Source organism: Centroberyx affinis, unplaced genomic scaffold (assembly GCF_046629955.1).
Source record: "Centroberyx affinis isolate AG114_WGS23_722 - 3 ecotype Tasmania unplaced genomic scaffold, CSIRO-AGI_Caff_v1 ptg001188l_1, whole genome shotgun sequence".
Taxonomy (NCBI): Eukaryota; Metazoa; Chordata; class Actinopteri; order Beryciformes; family Berycidae; genus Centroberyx; species Centroberyx affinis.
The window spans coordinates 6,997-30,000 of NW_027279713.1; the positions used below are offsets into that span (position 1 = coordinate 6,997).

The 23,004-nt window shown below is 45.8% G+C and overlaps 1 protein-coding gene across 1 annotated transcript in view; it reads right to left on the bottom strand.

Moving 5' to 3' along the window:
* Positions 1 to 2,784: 2,784 nt before the first annotated feature.
* Positions 2,785 to 23,004, bottom strand: part of LOC139648289 (multiple C2 and transmembrane domain-containing protein 1-like) — a gene marked incomplete at its 5' end in the record, with an annotated part of 53,769 nt that continues 33,549 nt past the window's right edge. The window contains 5 exons of the mRNA XM_071524360.1: positions 2,785 to 2,922; positions 11,018 to 11,115; positions 11,693 to 11,802; positions 12,818 to 12,927; positions 22,320 to 22,421. Of these exons, the coding sequence (XP_071380461.1) occupies positions 2,851 to 2,922; positions 11,018 to 11,115; positions 11,693 to 11,802; positions 12,818 to 12,927; positions 22,320 to 22,421 (492 nt within the window). The remainder of the gene's footprint in view (positions 2,923 to 11,017; positions 11,116 to 11,692; positions 11,803 to 12,817; positions 12,928 to 22,319; positions 22,422 to 23,004) is intronic.

Below are 23,004 nucleotides of genomic sequence, written 5' to 3' on the forward strand. Positions count from 1 at the left end.
TTACAAAAAGAAAGGGTATTTGGATGCAATACCACACGATACTCACCACAAGTTACTGTAAAATGATACTACATACAGTAGTAGACACATACATATTCAGGTATTCCAGCAGTCCCTTCAGGCATTATAAAAAGCCATCCTTCAAGAGCCAGAGAGTGTGTTTGTTGAGGAGGCTATAATCAGTCTGCGACGCTGCTCTTGGGGGACAGCCTGTTATTGTCTTTCAAGTGGATTCTTCAAAACAACAAAACCAAATCAATGGCCCTCCAGAGTGACAGATCTGAGCCTGTTGATATTTAAGCATGGAGACGGATGCAAAGAAAGGGGGGGAAAGAGGGAGAAAGAGAGAGCGGGAGTGGGGTGGAGGCGATGGCAACGAGACAGACGGGGTGAGAGAACGACAGGATGGCAGAGGAGAGCAAGAGTCAAAGTGGGGGGTTAAAGTGATAAAGACAGACAGATAGACAGACAGACAGACAAAGGGGAACAGGAACAAGAGAAAGGTGGAGAGAGAGAGAGAGAGAGAGAGATGGAGGCAGGGATCAGTCGGATGAGAGGAGACCTCCTCGAATGTAGCCTGGGCTGTGATCTTTCAACAGATGCTCAGAGAGAGGCCCGGGAGACTCTTCCTTCAGACAGGGTCGCAACCCCGCTCACTGACGAATGAGGGAACCGCAGAGAGAGCAAATGCAGAGAAGGATGATGGGAAGAGGGATCTGAAATAGCACAACACACGCACGCACGCACACACACACATAAGCCTCGATCCCTGACATCTCAGGCCTAAGTCCCCTCAGAGCCTTGTCTTGTCACACAGCGGCTGGCTGCTCATCTAGCTGACGGCATTCTCCACCACCAAACTCCACACCAAACACAGCAGCTGGCACTTTTGCTGCGCACGTACACACACACACACACACACGCACAAAGAGGCTTTTACTGTACGTACGCATGCTGACACACACAGACACACATCAGTCTACAGCTAGAGGGGAGAGACAATTCTAACACACACCAACACTGAGAAAAGCAACATGTCTTTGATTGCATAAACATGTGTATACACATACGCTCTTACACACAGTTCACATACACAAGCCCCTGTCTCTGGAAAGAGAGATCAAAGTTGAGCTGTGGGCACAGGAGGTGGGGCAGATGGAGAGGGCGGCCAGCCTGGGGCACAGCATCACACAGAGCGTGTGTGTGTTTGTGTGTGTGTGTGTGTGTGTGTGTGTGTGTGTGTGTGTGCCTGAGAGCGAAAGAGTGTGCATGCACAAGTGGATGTTATGTTTTCCTCTGTGAGCAACTGGGTATGTGTGTGCGGGATCTCCTAGAGAGCATGTGCATTCACATGAGAGTATGCCTTCTTTTATGCGCGTGTGTGCATGCGTGTGTGCATGTGTGTGTGTGTGTGTGTGTGTGTGTACGCTTGTGTGCATGGATGCTTGCGCGTGTGCCCACCGAGGCAAACACATGGGGAGATGAGAGGAGAGGAGACCAGCCTTTCAAACAAGATTAGGGCTGTGCCTGCCTAAAGGCCTGCCTGCCTGGCGACACTCTCTGCATAGACCGGGTGACATCTATATTAGCGCCGCAGCAGCAAGCCCAGTCTGCTGCCCCTCTGTTGATAGAGAGGGAGAGGAGGTGGGTGCCTGTCTGTCTGTCTGTCTGTCTGTCTGACTGTCTGACTGACTGACCAACTGACTGACTGGGGATTTTGACATGTGTTTAAGGGCTAAAACAATGCTACAGTACAATTATCTGGGCATTTAGTAGTGATGCGGGTTCAGTGGCACAACGCCAGCTGTCTCATGCTCGTACAATGTTGTCCTTTTTTTCCCTCTGATGATTATTATCTGATGATGATTATGTAATCCCAATCTATTTTTGGGAAGCATAAAGAGACTCTGGAAGATACTGTGATCTAAACTGACACCATTGTCCAAAGTTTGATTTTTTGGATTCAAATACACTTCGAACTGATTACCAAACAATACTAGAAAAGCAAATCTGGCCATTGCGCTAAAAGCACGGATACCACCAAAGGCTTTTCAATCATTCGCTCCAGTTTTGTGTTTAGTAGCAGGACATATCTGGAGGCTAACAAGCTAATTGCTAATCAACTTGGCTGGCCGAGTCGGAGTGGAAACGATCCAAACGGCTGCCAGTGAACATAACATCATTACCACATCCAAGTGGGAGGGGGGGATAGATACTTCAGTATAAAAACAATTTGAAAATATAAACATATTGCCAAAACCATTGAATGACTAGAATAGTAGAAAAAAAAGCTTGTATTCTATTGCAGCACGATATTGCAGAATGTTAGTATAAGGCTCGTATTTCGACAAACATGGATGCACTCGATATGTCATTTTGGAACGGTCAGTAGAAATGCTAAAACTCATTGTTTTACTCTTTGTGTGACACTTGTGGCAAGCAAACGGACAGGAGAGTCCTGCGAGCTGTCAGAGTGATGGAGAGAAGAGTCGTTCACATGGCTGAGAAAAAGGTCAAGCCTTCCATCCATCCTTCCCACTCGACATGAAAATCAATCAAAAGCATAACAACGATAAGAATAATTCAAGATATTTCTCATACTCTTCTCTCTTTTTCCTTTTTTTTTTTTACAAAATTACACTTCAGGAATCTGAACTGTACATCATGTATAATTGAAGACAGAAAAGGATTTAGAGAGAGAGAAGAGAGAAAAAAAACAGACAAATAAAAAAAAAAGAGGAGGGGGAGCTGTGCTGGTCCAGGCCCGTCTTCCTCTGCTCCTCGGTGTCCAGTAATAGACGAAGAGAAGAAAAGTGGAGAAGAGAGGAGTCAGTGGGCGGACGCAGTCATCTACCCGGGGTTGTTTTTCTTCCTTTTATTTGGACTGGGATTGGGATCCAGTTTCAGCTCTCGGTACTGCACCTGTTAAAACACACACACACACACACACAGGCACACACACGCACACACACCACCCGGTCAGGTGGAGAGAGCAAAAGGATGCTGGAATAGCACAGAAACCCTCCAGAGGCTCTCTGTGTCCAACTGTGTGGAACAGTGGCCTCGGGGAAGGGATTACACACTGATTACAACATACACACACACGTGCAGACACACATACACACACGCATAGACACACGCAAACGCATGTACACACACGCACACACACACACACATAAAATACAATACATGCACACTTGTTTTCAAAGCTCCAAATACACCCGTGCTCACACACACACACTTGCACACACACACATACACACACTTCCACAGCTGTGGAACAGTGGCCTAAGGGAAGGGATCACACAAACAAACAGAGAACAGGGCAAGGGCTCATGGGAAAGCTTGGAGAGACTACAGAGTCATCTCGGCATGGCGAGGTGGTGAGGAGAGAAAGGGCAGAGAGATGGGAAGGAGACAGAAGGTAGAAAACGCAGCTTAACCCTTTCAAAACCAAAACCTGTGCTTGGCCGCTAGTTATTCCAGCATCAAAGATACTACTGATCACACACTGACTGTGTTTGTTAGCTTGGTTACTGTACTGTGCAGGAACTGTCTGGGGGTTATGAGGAGCGACCATCTAATTAGGGACAAATTCCTTTTGGATGAACGGAAACCACTCTCATCCTGAATGATTAATCCTCAGTTTATGTAGAACAAAGGGGGCTATTAGAAAAAGGAGGCAGGTCACTTGATACATCTGCCTCTCTGGGAGAAACACACATCTGAGCCTGGGTTTCTGTACAGGTAGACCTACATCTGAGCATCCATAACCTCTGCTGGCCAGAGAGGTCTATAATCAATGGATACCAGATAAGACTGAAGCTGACTTCATGACACCCTGGTCCTCCTTCCAGAGAGGTAGAGATACCTGTCAGCCTTTAGAACCTAGCATTAATTCGTAGCCTGATCAATATTTCCTGTTTTGTTTTTTTTAACTACTGCTTAAAGAGAAATCACACCGGTACGAAACACCTCAGTGAAACTTTAATCCAAAACACCATACAGCACCATGTGTGCACACATTTTTAGTGGCCCTCATGGGAATTAAGCCCCTAACCCCCGGCAGTCTGAGTGCCTTGCTCTACCTGTTGAGCTACAAAGACCTTTTGTATTCTTTGCCCTTTCTTAGCCCATTGTTTTGCATATTATTTTTGGATAACCCATTATTTGGATAGTCCAATGTCAATACTCAACTACCAGTTGACAAAAAGTAGATGTGCAGTAAATTCACTAAATTTTTTAAATTTGCTGAATCTCTATATACTTTGTAACCCGAACACTGACCCCATTTTTAATCTTAACCCTAACCCAGAAGATGAATATCTATAGGCTAATTTTAACACTATTATATCACCTGAAACTCAGTAGACTTTTTGAGTGAGTTATAGCCATTTGATAGTAAGTTATCAGGTATCAGCAGTGGACTGTCCAAATAAAGTGTGACCTATTTTTTTCCCGCAGGGAACAGTTTCCTATTTGATGTGATGCTTTGCAAACAAAGATGGTGAACAGAGCCTAGAAAGACACCGCTCTTCAGTGATGGACACTCATACACAAGTACATCACAGTGGCTGAGCCTCAAAAACCATAGACTGTCACTCTAGCATAGTCTCGCACTTTCAGATGCACACACACGCACGCACGCACGCCCGCACGCACGCCCGCACGCACACAAACACACACACACACACACACATAGTCGCTAGCCTAGACAGTTTCAAGACACTGACAAGCACTAGCCACTGAATCAGAATAATAATAAAAAAAACAACAGAGACTTAACAGTCACAGCACCAAAGAGCCAGTATCGTCTGTGGGATCCCTCCTAGGCTGACGTACTGTAGGCTACTCTGTCTGTCTGACTGACTGACACCCGCTCTGATTCTCCAGGCAGACAACAAACTGACGTCAATACAGTCTCTCTGTTCTGTCTCAGGGTGGGTCTGTAGCTGCTGCGGACGGGAACAGCAGCACGTCTCAACGCTGGCTGGGAGCAGCCTTTTATCATCCATCTTCTACTGGTTACCACTGTCGCTTCACTGAAGGGCTCCAGTATCCTCTGCCTCTACATCTGACATGCAAACCCAATGAAGATACATGCATACACACACAGGTATGAGCACTTGCAAAGGGAATGTACACACACACAACCCACGTCTCCCACCCCACGCAGACACCGCTCCAACCCCATGTCATTAAAATCCCATACCAATCCACACACACACACACAGTTCCTCTCTCACAGCGGTGGTCACCAATGTCCCATAAAGGTGCTTAGAGAGTGGTTAGGCTAGCATGTGTTCCTCTCCTCGCCTCACTAGGCAGCCAGACTGCACTGATTCAGGCCCCCGATACTCCTCGCTGTCCGCAGCCCCCGGCCCCGCAAGGCAAGCTAACATCTGACTAAACACCTGTACAAATAAAGACTGGTTCACGGTGAATGTTGGATAGAGAGAGAGGAGGACAGAGGAAGAAACAGAGACAGAGAGAGAGAGAGAAATAGAGAGAGAGATGGTCTGGATGATTCTGGTGATGAGAAAATAATCCATGTAGAGAAAACAAGGGAGGAAGGGATAAGGGAAGTGAGAGGAAGGAGGGATGGAAAAAAGAAACAGAAAGACAGACAGACCAGAGGAGGAACACAGAAAGAGACAGTGAGAGACAGAGGGAGTGGACGGTGACAAACTAACATAGGAAATAAGGAGAGAAAACAAAGAGAGAGAAGAAGAGACCGGGGTGAGACAGAGGGAGAGCTGCGGACAGTCGGGCGATGACAGATACTGTTCTCATGTGGGTGTGGATCCTTTTATAGCCCAGCCAACTAAAGCAGACAACGGAGCAAAGACCCAGGGGAGAGAGAGAGACGGGTTTATATGGCCCCATCTGTGTGTGTGTGTGTGTGTGTGTGTGTGCGTGTGCGTGTGTGTGTGGGTAGTTTCATTATGTGTGCTTAGGGGACCATGACAGTCCTGGCGGAGTGCCCACATAGATTGCGATCACTGACAGCGGTGCGTCCGATGGATGAACAAGTGAATGAATGGATGAATGGTTTAATTCAGTCATGAATGACAGAGTGACTAACAGCACATCTGCACATGGTGTAGTTACAAGAATACATATCTGTTAACATCAAATGATTGCCATTACATCCGCAAACAATCCACCAACTGTTACCCTAATGTTGGAAATGTTCTTTTCTCCATGTATAACTCCCTCTCACTCATCGTTTGCTACAAGCTTGAAACAAGCCACCTCGCATCCCAAAGTGGGACAGGTATCGTATGGGATCACTGGCTGTTAGTGGTCCCATTATACGGCCAAACGCCTACAACAGCGAAAAAAAAAAAAGGAGGAAGACAGCAATTTAATTCTGCATGTTGACATTCCTATCCAAACAAAAATCTGTGCATACGAACAAAGAAAAGTTTTCATGTCAGGAGAAAGTAGGTTTTCCTTTCTCATGAAGAGAAGGGAAGGGGACAGGAAAAAAAAGAAAGGAAGAAGAAACAACAATATCTCAATCAAATGAGAGATTCGCTGTGAAGAGCTGCCAGCCAAGAGACACGGGGCTCGCACGTCACGAGTTCAATTCCACCTTTACGGGTGACAGGCCTGCCTGGCGCTATACCCTTGGCGCCCCGCTCACCTCGCCTAATAGCACACACACACACACAGGCACACACAGGCACCCAGCAGATGCAAACAACAAGAGCTAGTTAACGTCAAAAAAGAGAGGCAGCGAGGAGAAAGTGGGACGTTAACAAAATAAAAGAAAGCGGAATAGGGCGAGAGTAAAAAGTGCGGTAACGCGGCGAGCTTATAAGCAATTTGGTAGCGAGAGTAGGGAGCTCAAAGGGAACATCGACAGGAGAGGCAGTGGGTAAAGACCCAGCGCCGCTCAAAGGCTGCTCCACCCTCGCTCCTCTCCTCTCCTCTCCCAAATGTTGACAGTACAACTGCAAAACAGGCTTTGAAGTGCGCTCTGCTGAAGGGGCGCCGTGTACCAGCGAGTGCTTCGTTTAACGGTGTTATACACAAAGCGTCCCGAGACCCAGCTCTCTCTCTGTCTCTCTCTCTCTGTCTCTCATTCTCTCCCTATCTCTCTCTCTCCCTCTCCCACTGAAACCTTTGACAGTGTTTTGATGATGCCGAGGTGGGCAGACAGACGAGGCGAGACCAAGGTGGATGACGGTGAGCAAAAAAGGCAAATAGGCAAGTAAATAAATCAAGTCAAGAAAGAAGGCAAAGGAGCAACATTTTAATGATACTATCCTATTCTGTTTCTAGCCATTTCCACAGAGCGGGGAAACTCAGAGCTGGTTTCATCTCCTGTGACGCCTAACCTAGCATAAGGGTTATTAAATGCTCTCAGAGAAAAACAATTGTGTACAGTTCAGACACCCAAAGATCGGAGGATTCAGCACTAACGTCTATTGTTGGGAGAGAAAAAGCATGTCAAGGTGACATAAGCTGGTGAGCAGAAGAAAAAAAAGACACACACACACACACACACACACACACAAAGTGAGGAAAGTTTTGCCTGTTAGTTGCTGCGGTGCTGCACCTACTGAATAGTGACTAATTGGCCACTTGCAGTGAAATGTTTAAATTTGTCACAAAAGCGAGAGAGGGAGGGAAGGACAAAGGGAGGGAGAGAGAGACCTCTGGCTCAGAGACGGTGGATGGTGAATGATGGTGTCTGGCAATGATTCAACCTCTAACTATCCTGCCTTTGACCTTTTGACCCCTGTGCGTCCAATCAGGGTCATCTTCAGCATGACTGTTGCCTAAAAATATTACCCCCAACGCCCCAATGTCCATTAGGAGCTAAATTGGAATTCATGTCTATTTTTGTACTGGGGGGGTTGATCCTGCTACTTTACGCCGATCATAAAGGACCACTTGGCATGCTAATTGCCTTGGCCCTACTTATGCACTCCCTAGCTCACATGGCTAATGGCGTCGTAAAACATGCTAGTGCGCCGACACGTCCCAAACGCCAGGTAGGGAATACTTAGCACTCTAACCGTGCTCGGTTTGGCCTCGTTTAAGAGGACATGAAGGATTCCCCCGTAATGACCGTAAAGATAGCTTACCCCGGCGTAAGATCCCAGCCAGATACAGGATACAGCTACCTAGAGGGGGAGAGCCACTCTCTCTCACATACACATGCACCCCTGCACACACACACACACACACACACACACACTGAGGACAGCCTTTAACATTACAGCTCACGGGGGGACATAACGACTTAAGTAAACTGATCAGCTGGTAAAAAAGGAACTCTGTGGTGTAAGTGTGAGTTTTCTCTGCCTGTTGCCGTACCCATATACCAGTAGGGATTTGGTCCTTAAAGGAGGTTTGACAGTGCTGTTAGGGGCCCGGTGTCAGTGATTTGGAGAGCTTGGTTTAACACACACACACACACACACGGCCCATGTAGTTTGTGCTTAGTTTACCACTGATGAGGGCTGAGGAGACGGACATGATTCGGAGACACCCTCTCTATAGGATTTCAGGTGGCCATAGTGTATATGTACTTTATGGGGAGAGATGGAGGATGAGCAAAACTATGAGAGTACAAAAGCTGTTCCACAGTGACGCTGAAGTGCTATGCAGCCATATACAGTATGATGGACTATGGCCCAGTGTGGCTGCCCTTTGTATATAAAGTCATTAGAACCTCATCAGTTCTGGCTACACTGAAGCACCTCCAAATGATGCGGAACACTGAACTGGCCCCAACCCACCTCACACACACTACTGCTGGGAGAAGATGTGTGTCTATGTGTGTGTGTGTGTGTATGTGTTAGGTCACACCGGGGCCCTGAAATAGCACTTCATTAGTCATCCACGGTGTCAGGCATAGTGGGCCCCTGAACCAATGCCAGTGGGTGCCACGGACACGTGCCCGTGAGGGGACGCTCCATTTGGACCCCAGCACCTCTCTGTAACATCCCAGAGCCTCCTGGGCCTGGTCCCCACGGGCCACTGTGACCCAGAAAGGCGGGGCCAGGCAATGAGGTGAACCACCACCGGAGGCAGCGGCGGGACGCACCGCAGAGCAGAACGTTCTGGTCCGTTTTTAGCCGGCGTCCTCACAGCGGGGTTTCTTCCCTGCAAACTAACCTTTACATACAGTGAGAAAGTGATCAGCACAGGTCTTAGTTCTTTACCGGTTGGATGAGAGGTGACTTACAATTTTACCTCCTTCATCTCTGTTTGTATGCTTTGGTAAGAATGATTTAAATCTATCTTCTCCTTTTCTTACAAATCTCTGCTTCAATCTGCTAAACTCAGATTTTTCATCAAATTGGAATAGCCTCCCAGTTCTCTACCTCACACTTCCTAACAGTGTCAGTTGATATGAGATCTTATTTTATACAGATGAGACTCCCTCGTCCTAAACAATCAAACCAATCAACCCCATTCAGCAATCAGCTCCATCCATACCTCTTTTCCTCCTTCCTTCCTCCCTCTCTCTCTGTTTCCACCCCATCTGTCTTTCCTACCCTAAAATCTCCTCTTACCCCTCTCCATTGGTCTTTCACCCTCATTACTCCATAAGCCTCCAAACTGTCACTGAAACCTGGCAACAATTACCATTCCAGCAGCTGCAGCAATAACAGTTACAGTAGCAGTTACAGTATTACTTATACAGTAGGCACAGCTCCAGCACCAGGAGCACCAGACCAGACCAGCCTGTCTGACCCCCCCTTCCCCAGCCAGCAGGCCCTCATTAGGGGCCTTGTAAAGGCCTCGTACCTGCCGGGCCTGGGCCCCTCCACTTCTCCGGCCCTTCAGGCTCCAGGTGTGTAAGGTGGCTGCACTTCACCAGAGGGGACAGCTTGGGCTCATTTGGGCCGACGGCTACCTGCTTAGTGCCTATCACTGTAGCAGGCCCCAGAAAACTATGAAACTGTAAAACCGCACGGGGGCGGAGAGGGGGAGAGCATGCGGAGGGGGGTTGGCAGGGGCGGGGAGGGGAGCAAGGATTATGACCCTGTAAAGATGAAAGAGGTCGCGGGCAACAAGCGATCAAAGAGGAAGTGTGTCGGCGCTGATGTGGCAGGGGATTGGTTGGATCAGAGGCCCCAGCTAGTTCAGCCTTGGTCTGCATGCGTGTATGTGTGTGCATGTGTGTGTGTTGAACTCAGCACAGCGGGGCTTAACGGCCACAGCGGACACCATCAGTGCCGGATAACACAACGACTTTCACAAGCTGCCGCTTAATTGCAGTTTAAACAGCACCTTGTCCTAGGCAGCGCAGCATGTTAAGAGAGTTAACATACACACACACACAGACACACACAGACACACACACAGGCACACATCAGCACCCCTACACACCTATATTTTACCCTAACAAAGCGTCCTCACTCTTCAGCTGCAGAGTTAATCCGATCTCACGGTTAATGTAGAAGCAAAACCGCATGAGGCTGGTTAACTGTTGGTTTACACTCTGTTCTAATTACTAGCATAGCTGGAAAACAACAGCTAATGGTGTGTGTGTGTGTGTGTGTGTGTCTGTGTGTCTGTGTGTCTGTGTGTGTGTCTGTGTGTGTGCGTGTGTGTGTGTGTGTGTGTGTGTGTGTGTGTGTGTGTGTGAGTGCGTGTGTGTATGGAGTCAATCAGCCTAGTTATATGCTGGGCACTAAACTCACTTAACCTTGTTATCTTATTACCTAGCTCCAGTATTGTATGTGGAAATTGAATTAGATCAGGAAGCTATTAATAGGAAAACATAGAAAGGATTTTGAAACAATTAGATTAAACGTCTCCATGGCATAACAATGGAAAGTCAGTATATTGTACGTAAACAGTATAACAGTGACGTGAATGAACCGAGCCAGAGGCTGAGAAGAGGAAAGAGACAGAAAAGTGAGAAAGAGCAAGAGAGAGAAGGGATAACAGAAGGAGCCCTAGCCCTTGCCCACGTCAGAGACTGACAAACATGGAGTATAAAGGATGAAAAGGAAGAGAGAAAGACAAAAGTGGAAAGTTCACCCACCACTTGTACGTCTGAGGGCACTCGGGACAGGAAGTCTAGCAGCTCGTTGTTATCGATGGTGTACGGGTCTCGCAGCTTCTTGGTGAATTTATTCACCCCTTTACAGGGAGAGAGAGAGAGAGAGAGAGAGAGAGAGAGAGAGAGAGAGAGAGAGAGAGAGAGAGGGTGGGGGCAGATAAGAAAGAGATGGGAGGGAAGGAGGGAAAGCTCATCAGCACATACTATATGTTGTGTTATAGCCTTCATGGATGCTGCGCTCTCTCTTTCTGATTCTGTTGAACACAGTGTAGTGTTCAGTGAATATACACTACTGTATATCATCAAAGGGCTCTCATAGACCTTCAAGGTACCATTGGAACCATTGTGGACAAGATTTTTTTGTCTTTCTCAGTCCATGAGAGTGTACTGCACATTCAACTCTGACTGACAGGAAAAACATGTTATTACTATTTCTATGCTTTTTCTCACAATACAGAAAAGCAGAAAGCAATGTTCAATGCCCAATCAGTAAAATGTCAACAAGAAATAATTATTCTGCCAGAAGTTTACTTAGAGATTTTTTGGAGGAAAATGTTTTTTTAATAATAATAATTTCATGTACTGTATGAGAATGATAAAAACATCTGTACTATCAGTAAATATGCAACTCCACGGCTCTATACCACTGCAGCTCACCCCAGGCTAGTACGATGTATCGCAGAGGGATGAAGTAGATGATGACGGTGGCCACACCGAGAGCCACAATGGCAAGCCAACTTAGGAAAGGCACAGTCCAGTTAAATGTGCTGGAAACAGAGGAAAACAGGACTGTAAAAATTAGGAGGCACAACAAAGCTCAGTCCAGCCGAACTTGCTGGGAAAGAGAGAGATAGGAGTCACTAAGGGCATTTTAATACTTCTGAACCAAAACAAGCTGATCTGGACCGCCCTGCAATAGCCTGGTTACAAATTCATTACACTGACTGGAACTGTGCAGAAGGAAATGGAAATCAAAGTAACCTCACCTAAAGCATTACAGGTCAGCATTGCAGGGTAAAAATGGACTGAATCAATGCAATACACAGTATCTAATCAGTAAAATGTCCTCAACTTCTCAGAAAAAAAAAAATATTTCCAACTTCACATGCACTTCAATTTAATTTAAAATGCTTTCAACTGTGCCTGAAAAAACAACCTGTAGCCAGGCACACTTTTTTTTTTTCATTCCAATTTTCAATCCAAATGAAATTCTCTGCCTTCCCTGTGCCTTGTATGGATCTGAGGGAATGAGTGTGAAGGTGCATATGTACACTAACAGTCAAAAGTTTGGACACACCTCATTTTTCTCACTTTTCCACATTTTAGATTAATAGTAAAGATTTCTTTATTTTTTCCACAACTTCACTATTTATATTTGTCTGAGAAACAAATTTCAAGCATTTAAGCAGAAGCCTTTAGATCAAAATGACTTTAAGATAATGAAAAACATAGTACATTCAATCAGGTGTGTCCAAACTTTTGACTGGTAGTGTATACGGGTGCAAACTCATGGTTCTGTGTGTGTTTCAGCTAACTGGGGGTCATGCGGGGCTAAGTGAGATGTGACGGATAGACAGACAGACGGCCTGTTTGTCTGTCTCTCGGCGCTGGGTGTCACGCTGGCAGCGTTTCCTAAGAGCAGCACTGAGTTAGACTTGGGCTGGCAAGGGGAAGCGGGGCAACCTGGCACCGCGGAACAACACTGGGACGAGCAGAGCAGAGGAGAGCAGAGCAGAGGAGAGCAGAGCGGGCCGGGTGCCGAGGAGCGGGCTTACGACTCACTTCTTTATCCTCTCGCCATAGGAGGCCACTTCATCCAGCGCATTCTGCACGCTGATGCACACGTCCTGAATGGCGTACAGCTTGTTCATGAAGCCCTTTCTCTCCGAGTCCTGCGAGAGGACAGATAGAGAGTCGCAAGAGTGAAAGAAAGCGAGGGTGAGGGAGAAAAAGAGGGGGAGAGAGAGAGAGAGAGAGAGAGAGAGAGAGAAGGGAGGAGAGAGGAGAGAGAGAGAGAGAGAGGAGAGAGAAGACAGAGGCTGGGCACAGGCATCTTTGTGAAAACAATACATTTTAAATAGCGTCAAAGACTTGAAGAGGGGAGCCAAATCACCGGATATCCTGCTTGAACTGACGGAGTGCTTTCATTCCAGGCAGTAATAGAGATATAAAGTCGGCAGAACAAATCAAAATGTTTTCCTCCTTACAAAGCGCACACAGGAAAATTTGAATATGTGAATAGAGAGGCAGAATTAAACTGAAAGCCGAATGGATACATCAATCTTTGGGCGCTCTTTCTCTCTCTCTGTTGCTGCCAAGAGAGCTAGGAAGACCGGGCAGAGCCCTCTTTTGTTCTGCTGGCTGGCACACTGTGATGATGTCACCAGCAGTGACATCATTATCATCCTTATTAACGCCGTCACCCACCATGAAGAGCTCTTCCTTTTCAACTTTTGATGGTTGAGAACTTGAGAATATTGTGAGCGGGGGGAAAGAGACCGCAAACTAGGCAGGCAATCTCGAATCTACAATCCCCTCTTATTGAAACAAAGTGAAGAAGTTAAGAAGTCATGCAACAGTCAACGAGCTGCCTGCTGACTGACTGACAGGCAGGGACAGGACAGATCTAGACAGAATGAGGTGACAGAGAGTGATAGAGAGTGGTTGGGTGCGTGAGGACATAAACACGCAGACTGGTTGAGGCTGGATGTGGTTGGTGGGCATGCTTGGAAGAGAACAGGGGGCATTAACAAGGAGGGCTATCTGTTACCAGTAGAAGTCAGCGACAAGAGAGTCCAGTGGTACAGTCATGGTTGGGCAGTTTGCAGTATAACAATAGCAGGGGATATTTAACAAGCTGGCAAAGGAAAGGGCATTTATTATAAGAAGAAGTTAAACTAAACTAAAGGCTTAAGCAAAATCAAGAGCTGATGGCATAACCTCGGCTGGCCACCCAATGAGTTATTATGTACCTTTTTTTTTTTTTTTTAGAAAGACAGCATGTACAGCAATATCTGTGTTATTGATGAAGATGGATGGACATTGTTAGAGTATAGAAGAGAAACTTGTGAGTAATCCCTATCATTAAACCCAAAGAGGACAGTGGAGCAGTCATAGACACAAAACCCCCCGGACCCCAGAGGCCTTTACCACAATTCCCTCCTAGGAGCCAGCCCCCCCATCCCACCAAAGCCCCCCCATTGAGCCCAAAAGCACCCCTCCACTGCCCCAATCCAGCCCCCCCGCCCGCCCTCCTCTTTCTGCTCTCCGTCCAGGATCAGATAATGTGAAAAATGAACCATGGAGCAGGCAGGGAGACCACATGGCCTCCCCAGAAAAACCACACAAGACAAATAGATATAATTAGACAGCGTCCCTGGGTTATTTTTCTTCGCAAATATTTTACAAGACTCCCTTTCTTTCTTCCTCCCTCTCTCCTCCTCTCCTCGGCCCTTTCCTCCGAGTCCATCTGTTTTTCATTGCTCACTCAAACAAATCTCGGGGTGCAGGGTCTATTGTGCTGGGCTGGGTTAGGCCGAGCCGAGCCGGGCCGGGCCGGGTCAGGCCGTTTTTATTTTCGGGCTCAGGCTCGGACTCGGGGGAGGCTGTTTGAGGGCCAGGGGAGTGGTGTGAGAGAGCGGGCGGGGGTGGAGAGGATAGGTCAGAGGTCATCAGAGTATAAACCATTGCCACATGCCCCTCGGACTGCGGTCTGACTCCTATTTCCTGTCTTCAAACAAGGCTGAGGGAGGCGGGAGGTAGCAATAACACGGAGGGCCACGGAGAGCCTTGTTTTCCCAGCTCCCCCGCACACTGCGCACATATGGAGCCAGGCAACCTGTTCTTATAATGGAACCTAATATACACACAAACACACACGCACACATACACACACACCCTACAGCTATTAGATAAGGTTGATCTGAACACCTGGTCTTGCTGTGTGGCTCTGAAAACTATTTTATATCCCGTCACAGATTAGAGGATGAGGGCCCATAACTTCTAAAAGCATTTGCTTTCTTTACTGTCTTCCCCCGGTGACCTTGACTCTCTGAGCAAGTTTGTCTTCGCCTGTAATGTCACCGCTGATAGGCAGGGAGCTGATGTGCAGGATGCTGACGAGAGTGACAGGGGCGTTCACAGATCACTGTCAAGGTCAAACGAGGCTTGTTAAAATCCCCTCAAACGTTTAGAAAGAGCAGCATACAACAGACACACAGTATATAGTCTTTATATATACTGTTATATTTCTGGGAGCAGAGCTTGACTTTGATATTCAACTGTATCTGGGGAGAAAATGGGGAAATATTTGAACCAGTGGAGGTGAGCTTACACTTACACAGCCTCAAGAGTGGATACATCACTTGCATAATAGGTTAAATCAAGGACTCTCACGTTTTCATTATATTCTAAATCCACACAGTTCACTGTTGATACTTTTTACGATTCTTTGTGTGGTGTGTGTGTGTGTGTGTGTGTGTGTGGCAACCAAGAGTTCACATGTGATATGTGATGAGAACATGGTGTTCCAGTCCTGACCCGCTTCCCGCCACACTCAGGAGGAGTACGGGGTCTTTACAGGAGACTTAGGGCCTGTATTTCTGTCTGTCTTCCAGTGTCTGTCAGGGAGACTAAGTGGGTTTGTTTGGAGACCTGAAGGCAAGGCTAATAAAATGAAATCTATGAGACCTCTGCTCTGCGTTGGCTACAGTTGCAGCCACGTTAATGCTAAAAGTATGCTACAAATCCCAGCACCTCTGACAACAATGTTCTGACAGATGATGCATCATGGCTTGACTCAATCAGACAGATGCGGTAATAAGCCTGCCTAATGCCTAAGCCTGCTTTTAATGGGAAATGGTGGTGTGTTATAGCAATGCTCCTGTCAGTCTCTGAATTGTCAGCAAGGTAGGATGATAGAGAACATTCTTTCAGTAGGATTTAATCTAAGAGAATGCTAAATGTATCTATTGATATGTATAGTTTACTGTCTATTGTATGTCCTGAAAACACATTCCCTTGTCCTAAATGTACGGTCCTGTTGTCCCTATACCATGCCTGCCTCTATGTACTGTACATATGTCACTATGTGAATTGTCGTTATGTCTCTGTGCCAACAGCACCAAGAGAATTTCCTGCACACCTTTTGTACTTGGGAAATAAATTCTGATTCTGAATCTGATTCTGAGATGAATCCTACAGATCTAATACTACTTCTAGTAGTGCCATTTTGTGTCCTCAACCAATTTAAACTGAATGCGTACTAGAAATGATTGCAAATGTGACATTAAATGAAAGCAGAATATATAAGGAAATATCAAAACAGTAAATACTGTATAGTTTTACAGCCTGATTTGTGGTTTGATAGCAAAATTGATTTTGTCAAAACATATTTTTACAATGTTCATGACCAACAGTACATTGCTGGTGCAAAATTCATCACTATTTGGGTCTCCTGAATGTATGTTTCAGAGTGTATCACAGTTTACTGTATCTAACATAAATACCAAGGCACCTTGAGGCCTTCGCACACATCTCTCTCGTTCTTATTCTTGTTCTCTTTTCGTCTCTTTCTTTACCTGTCTGTCTTTCTGTCTGCCTGTCTCTCTCTTTACCTCCCCTATATGATTTGTTTTCCAATCTGTGGCATACGGCCCAATAGTATGTGAGTTAAAGATGAAGTCAGAGGAACAACGCACCACTCTGTATTAGGGACAATCTGTGTATCCGGTGAATGAAAGGTTTCTATGTGAGGGAGAAACTTCCTGACATCAATTAACTCTCATCAGTTTGGTTGCAGTAATATTTAGTGAGCTTGTGTCTTTTGTTGCATCTTTTGTGTTTATGTCCGGAGTTTGCATCATTGTTTGTACGTGTGTGTATGTGTGTGTGATACGACATGTCAGCCATGCGCTCATCAGTTTACCGCTGAGCCAACCTGTGTATGAATATGTGGAGCAGGCTGCGCCATGGGAGTGCTCCCATCAGGGGAGACAGAGGAGGGAAGGCTCGTTACAGTGATGTGAGCTGTTTGCATGTGTTAAGGAGAAACAACCTTCAGTGACACCAGAGAGAACCCTGGTACACACACACACACACACACACACACACACACACACACCACACACACACACACACAGAAACAGCCAAGTCAGGCTAACCACATTGCACTTGGTGGTAAATTGTGGTAAACAAATGCGGTAAACTCTTTTAAACACATTATTAAATATTTAACAAAGGAAAGATGCACAATGTCTCCGTACTCTCGACTCTGCTCCCATTTCTCTTTCACAGAGATAGCATCATAGCAGAGTATATGCAAAAGTGCAAAGTGAGCAGTTGTAAACTTTGCAAAGACAGTTTGTTCTTCACTGACCCAAGGCCTAGAGCTAAACAAGAGAGAGGTCACTGAGGACTTAGCCTATTACTATGGACTCAAATATCTGTCCTATATCTACTGGGTGGAAATAGAGAGAGCCATTTGAGACTGTTTTAACCTCCGATCACATTGTTCTCCCTGCTGGGTTACACCATAAAAATGATAAACCTAACAGCTATAATGTCGCAGCATATATCCCATCACACCACAAAATGAGTCTGAACCACAAGTGGCTGCTGCTCATTGCTGTGTGCTAAAATTGCACCTGTTTTTCTTTGTCTGTTTTTCTTTTTCCCCTCTCTCTCTCTGGCAGCACAGTAAAAATTGAAATGTCATATAAAACGTGACAGGATGCTAATATGTGGCTCCCAGAGGGCATCTGAAAGTGTTCTTGTTGATTTTGTAACCGCAGATAGAGCCAGCATCCTTCCATTTCCACCCCTGAAAAAAAAAAAAAACATTGTAAAGTTGAGTCAAGCTGGGGAACGCTTTAGGGGTGACACCAATTCAATTTCCAAAGCCCATGTAGGAATTAGGAATGACAGAATAACAAATAGCGCATACAATTAGTATCTACAGCTTAAAACTAGATTTGTTGTTTTCTCTTCTACTAAGCTAAATATGGGGATGAGAAAACAAAAATTGTAGTGTTTTTTACCCACAAAACATTACATTTGCCTATGCTAGGTTTTAAATGTAAAAATCATAATTTAGTAATTGATAAAGTCTATAAACACTATCCACTTGTATATGAAGAGGCTTGTTCACAGATACAGCTGTGAGTAGTAGATCTAGTATTACTTTATTTAATTCTATAGATGAGTTGGGATGATGAGTGATATGCTAAGTAAATTGCCATTATACTGCAGAGTAGAAAGTAAGTAATATAAACCCTTTATGAATTAAAATTCAAAACAGTAAAATGTTCAGATGACTAAAATTCAACATCTTATTTCTAATATATGAAACAAGCATGAATACTTCTATTGCAAAATGCTCCAGACAGTCTTATTTGATGTTGAAAAGTATCTTATTTCTTCCAAGGATATCCAAACAGTTAACAGGTCATATTGTGCATTCTTGTGTTTTTGTTCATCATGCTCATACCATTCAATGAATCAGTCAAATTTAGCCAAATTTTGATGAATTTAGGCATTGGTTTACAAAACTGCCATAATCCATAACTCTAAAGGGTCTCTTGATCTTTATACTTAATGTTCATTTAAAAGTAAATTTGTCCAGTACTAAAATCGTATTTTTATTGAGTGAAAGCATGGGCCAGTGGGGTGAGATGCTTTCATTTGTTTCCAGTATAAATCAACTTATTTCAAGAATCTTGAACTAAGCAACATTATCTTGATGCTAAATAATGATGAAATTATCTCAGATTGTCATGTTTTAAAGGAAACTATTTAAGACAATAATAATCCAAACAACTGGTAAAGATTAAATTTTTTACATTTATAAAGCACTTTTTATCTTTGATGCTGACCATGAAACAGGCCCTTCTCCTACAACAGCGTTTTTTTTGCAAACCAATTACTGGCCTTAAAATAAAAACTGTGTGTTTGAATAGTGCCCATTTCACATAGTCCCACCGCCGCTGGGGAGTGAGGAGGCACAGATTTTACCCCTTGGGAGCTAGAGGGGCCCCTAGGGAAAAAAAAAATAAAAAAAAGTTGGAGAGCCACTGCCCTAGAAGAGTGTCTCTCTTCTGTCAGGGAATGACAACAAGACAAGACAAAGGCCCTCCGACCAGCCTCAGATACCACCATGCAACCTGGCACCTCGCCAGCGCCACATGAAAGAGGCAGATGTTCCGTTTTTTTTTTTTTTTTAAGCTGCGGTTTTAATAAATAATTTATCCCATACAACAACTAATCCACGGGCGAATGTGGGGAATACATCTCTATTTCCCTCCCTCTCTTTTTATCATAAACACATAAATATCTGTTTAACCAGGGCGTTGAGATGCTCTGCACGTCCTCCTGGCCCTCATCAAGCAGCTCACACACACACAAAGGCCACGCTAAGATGTGAAGGGGCGTTCCACTCCCACAGGCCCTAACGGTTGAATGGGAGGGGGGTACGTGTGTGTGTGTGTACGTGTGTGTACAGTAGGCGCAAACACGCGTCTTTGAGAAGCAGTGTGCGCTCTAAGGGTTGCTCTGACAAAGCCAAAGTCAAACTCCAGTTAAGACTGTCAGCTGAAGGTGGACCAGGCAGACACAATGCTCTCTAGTACTAATTAGTCTCTTCACCCAGCCTGGTCCCATAGCGAGGATAAATATACACATATGTAAAGGAGAGAGATGGAGGGAGAGAGAGAGAGAGATAAGGAGAGAGAGAGAGAGGGAGAGGGGGAATCAAAGGAGGTGGAGGTGGCTTATTTTCGGTTTGACCTCTGCTTCCCATCCTAAAGAGAAAGGTTTCTGGTGTTACGAGTGTATGTGTGTGTGTGTGTGTGTGTGTGTGTGTGTGTGTGTGTGTGTGTGTGTGTGTGTGTGTGTGTGTGCCTCTAATGTGTCTGGGTGGCAGGAGGTTGTTTGCCACTGATCACCCTTACCCATCTCCCCCTGGGGCCTCTCATCACCTCCACCACACCAGCCACTCCATCAGACTCAAGGTCGGAGACACACACACACACACACACAAATGCCCCTTCCCCAAACGCCACCACCGCACACGCACATCGATGACTACCACCCCTCAACTCCAGCGCTCGATCACTTCCCCTTCCTCACCCCCACCCCGCCACCCGCCACCCACCACCCGACCCCCCCTCCACCCTCCCACCTCCCACCTCCCACCTCCCACCCCCCTGCCCGATTCTCCCCCACCTTGCCTCACCTCTGCTCCCCTGCTCCTGCGCTCTCCTTCCCCTGTCCTTCCCAGGATCCAGCCTGGCAGAGTGTGATGAATGGGACTCCATTACTCTTGTCCTCTGTTGGCCTGGTTTAGCTGCTTTCCTCTAGCCCGTCTCCCCGTCTGCCCGTCTGTCTGTCTGCCCGTCTGTCTGTCTGTCTGTATGTCTGTCTCTGTCTCTCTGCCTGGGCTGCCTTACAACAGCTGGTACTGTACAATCTCCCACTCTGTATTACTTTGTTTTGGCTGCGCCCCAAGATGAGGGTAAAGGGAAACTTTGACGATACACAGATGGGTGTTTTTTTTTTAACTTCAGATGAAGTATAGCATGTCATAATTAGTTTAGCAAGATGATCCATTTTTAAAAACATACGTATATAATCTTTTTTTGATTCTGAAAGGTGGACCATGGATCTAGAGTTTCTATTCTATTCTGTTCTATTTGCTAAATAAATAAAGATTCTGAACTACTCTATATTGCATAAATTTTTCATGAATTAAAAATTAAAATGAGAATCATCATCAGTGACACATCAGCATGCTTGCTGACATGTTTTCACTAATCATGACAGTCTTACTCTTGTTCGGGCTTAATTACATCCGATTCATCACCTAGCTCTGCAAAAATCTTGCTAACTTCGGCATACCTTTAATTACATATTCATGTTCAGAGAGACACAGGCAATAGAAACAGCTGTAGGATTCACTGTTTTAAACCTTGTTTTGGAAGAAAAAAAAAGACGGAACGAGAGTGCATCGCTATGAAGTGAGGGGATCACGTCTTCAAAAAAGTAAATAAAATATGCATCCTCTCTGTGCTCATTACAGATTTATGACTCTTGTTAAAAGAAAAGGTGGCGGCTGCCTCCTAACATGTCTGACTTTCAAATTCAGACGACACCGCTGTCAAGTGTTGTGCTCCAGATTCCGTCCAATGAGAGACCGGGAGGGCTGAGTGTGTGCCATCTTCAACATCCAACTCGGTGAGAGTCTGGAAGAGAGTTACTTTGGCTGGTTCAGAGCACACAAGAACTCCTCACCTACAGAGCAGCGAGTGCTAGTCTGAGTCCTTTGATGCATAGTTCATCAGTCAAAAAGTTCAGTTGGTTCAGCCGATCTTGTGTATGTGATTCAGAACAATAACAGTTGGTGGAGTAGACATTGCCGCATTAGGCATAATGAGCATTGGGATTTGCTGCCGCAATATGAAATAATTTTGCTGCTGCTGTAGCAAGTTTTAAGGCAAAGCATACATCAAATCACCCCAACACCCACCCACCCACCCACCCACACACACACGCACACACCCCATCGCACACACAAAGCTCCCAAAGTCCCCATCAGAAAATTATAGTTTGTTAGGTGCTTGTTATTTGTGATTTAGAGGTCATAAGGCAATCAGCATCAACAAAACAGTCATTATGTATGAAAAGAATATAATTAGTGCTATTTAATAAAAACCTAAAAAATCTCAAAAGTCTATATTTGGCAAAAAAGTATGCCAACGCGGTCGAAGATGTGATTTTAATGCCTTATGTCCCCTGTCACTGTATAGATTATAGGCAAAACAGGTAGCAGAACAGCAGTGCACTCGCCTCACTCCCCATGTCACCCTTTGGTACCTCAAGTCCCACAAGGAGAATGTAGTGAACACACACCGTCACACCTCCTTCTACAGCTATCACCTCAGTCTATAGCAGTCTACAGTGCTACAAGGAAGTCACACAAAACGATGGGAGCAGCCTTCCATGCTGGAGCCCCGTTACCTCCTCCTCCCTCCCCTCCTCTCGCCATCACCTGAGAGAGCAGGCTGAGACGGGGGCCTCGGGGCGGGGCGGGGCGGGACGGGGGTGAGGGCCGAGCGTGCAGTGTGTGCGTGTTTGAGCGAGACGAGGACAAGGGACAGGTACAGAAACCCCCCCACCCCCGGACGGCACGGCAGGCAGGCCGCCGGACAGACGATGAGCTAAGGAGGAAGCCGGAAGACAGCGACACACACCATTAGGAGTCAGCGTCAGACCCACACACGTACACACTTACCACCATCACTCGTATCCACTCAAAGTGCCAGGAAGCCAATATATCCTCGAGGATATGGCTTTCAGGCAGTCGACCGTCCTCCCAGGGGCCTGGTTTAGGGTCCTTGTGGATAGATTACAGTAAGAGGTTTTTTTTACAACCCAGGGAAATGAAGGTGTAAGGGTTAAATAACAAAGACCAAGAGTTAGAGAAAGAGGGGAAAGAGTTGAGAGAGTGAGAGAAAGAGCGAGCCGGAGAATGAGAGAAAGCAAAAGACAAAGAGAGAGATGTGTATCTGGAGGGAACAGAGATAGAGAGAGATGATCCACCTGATGTATGTGTGTGACAGAGAGGAAAAACAAACAAACAATGTGGTGCATTTTGCATAGCGAGACAATACCCCTCCATGCCTCTTTCACCCTCCTTTTTGTTTTCATTCCCCCCTCTATTAGCCAAACATGATTAAAATGCAGTTCCTACCAGCGTCTCTGCTGAACAACGGGAAAAAAAGAGAGAGAGACAGAGGGGAAGAAAAATGAGGCGGAAAAGTCAAAAGCATCTTTTACAGCGTGACGCTTTTCATCCTTCACAGGCGGTGAGAAGAAAAGAACACAGACGTTCAAACTTTTTTTTTCCTTCCCCTCTCTCCCTCTCCTCCGCTCTCTCCATCCCCCATTCTCCTCAGCAGCTGAAAACCCCCATGATA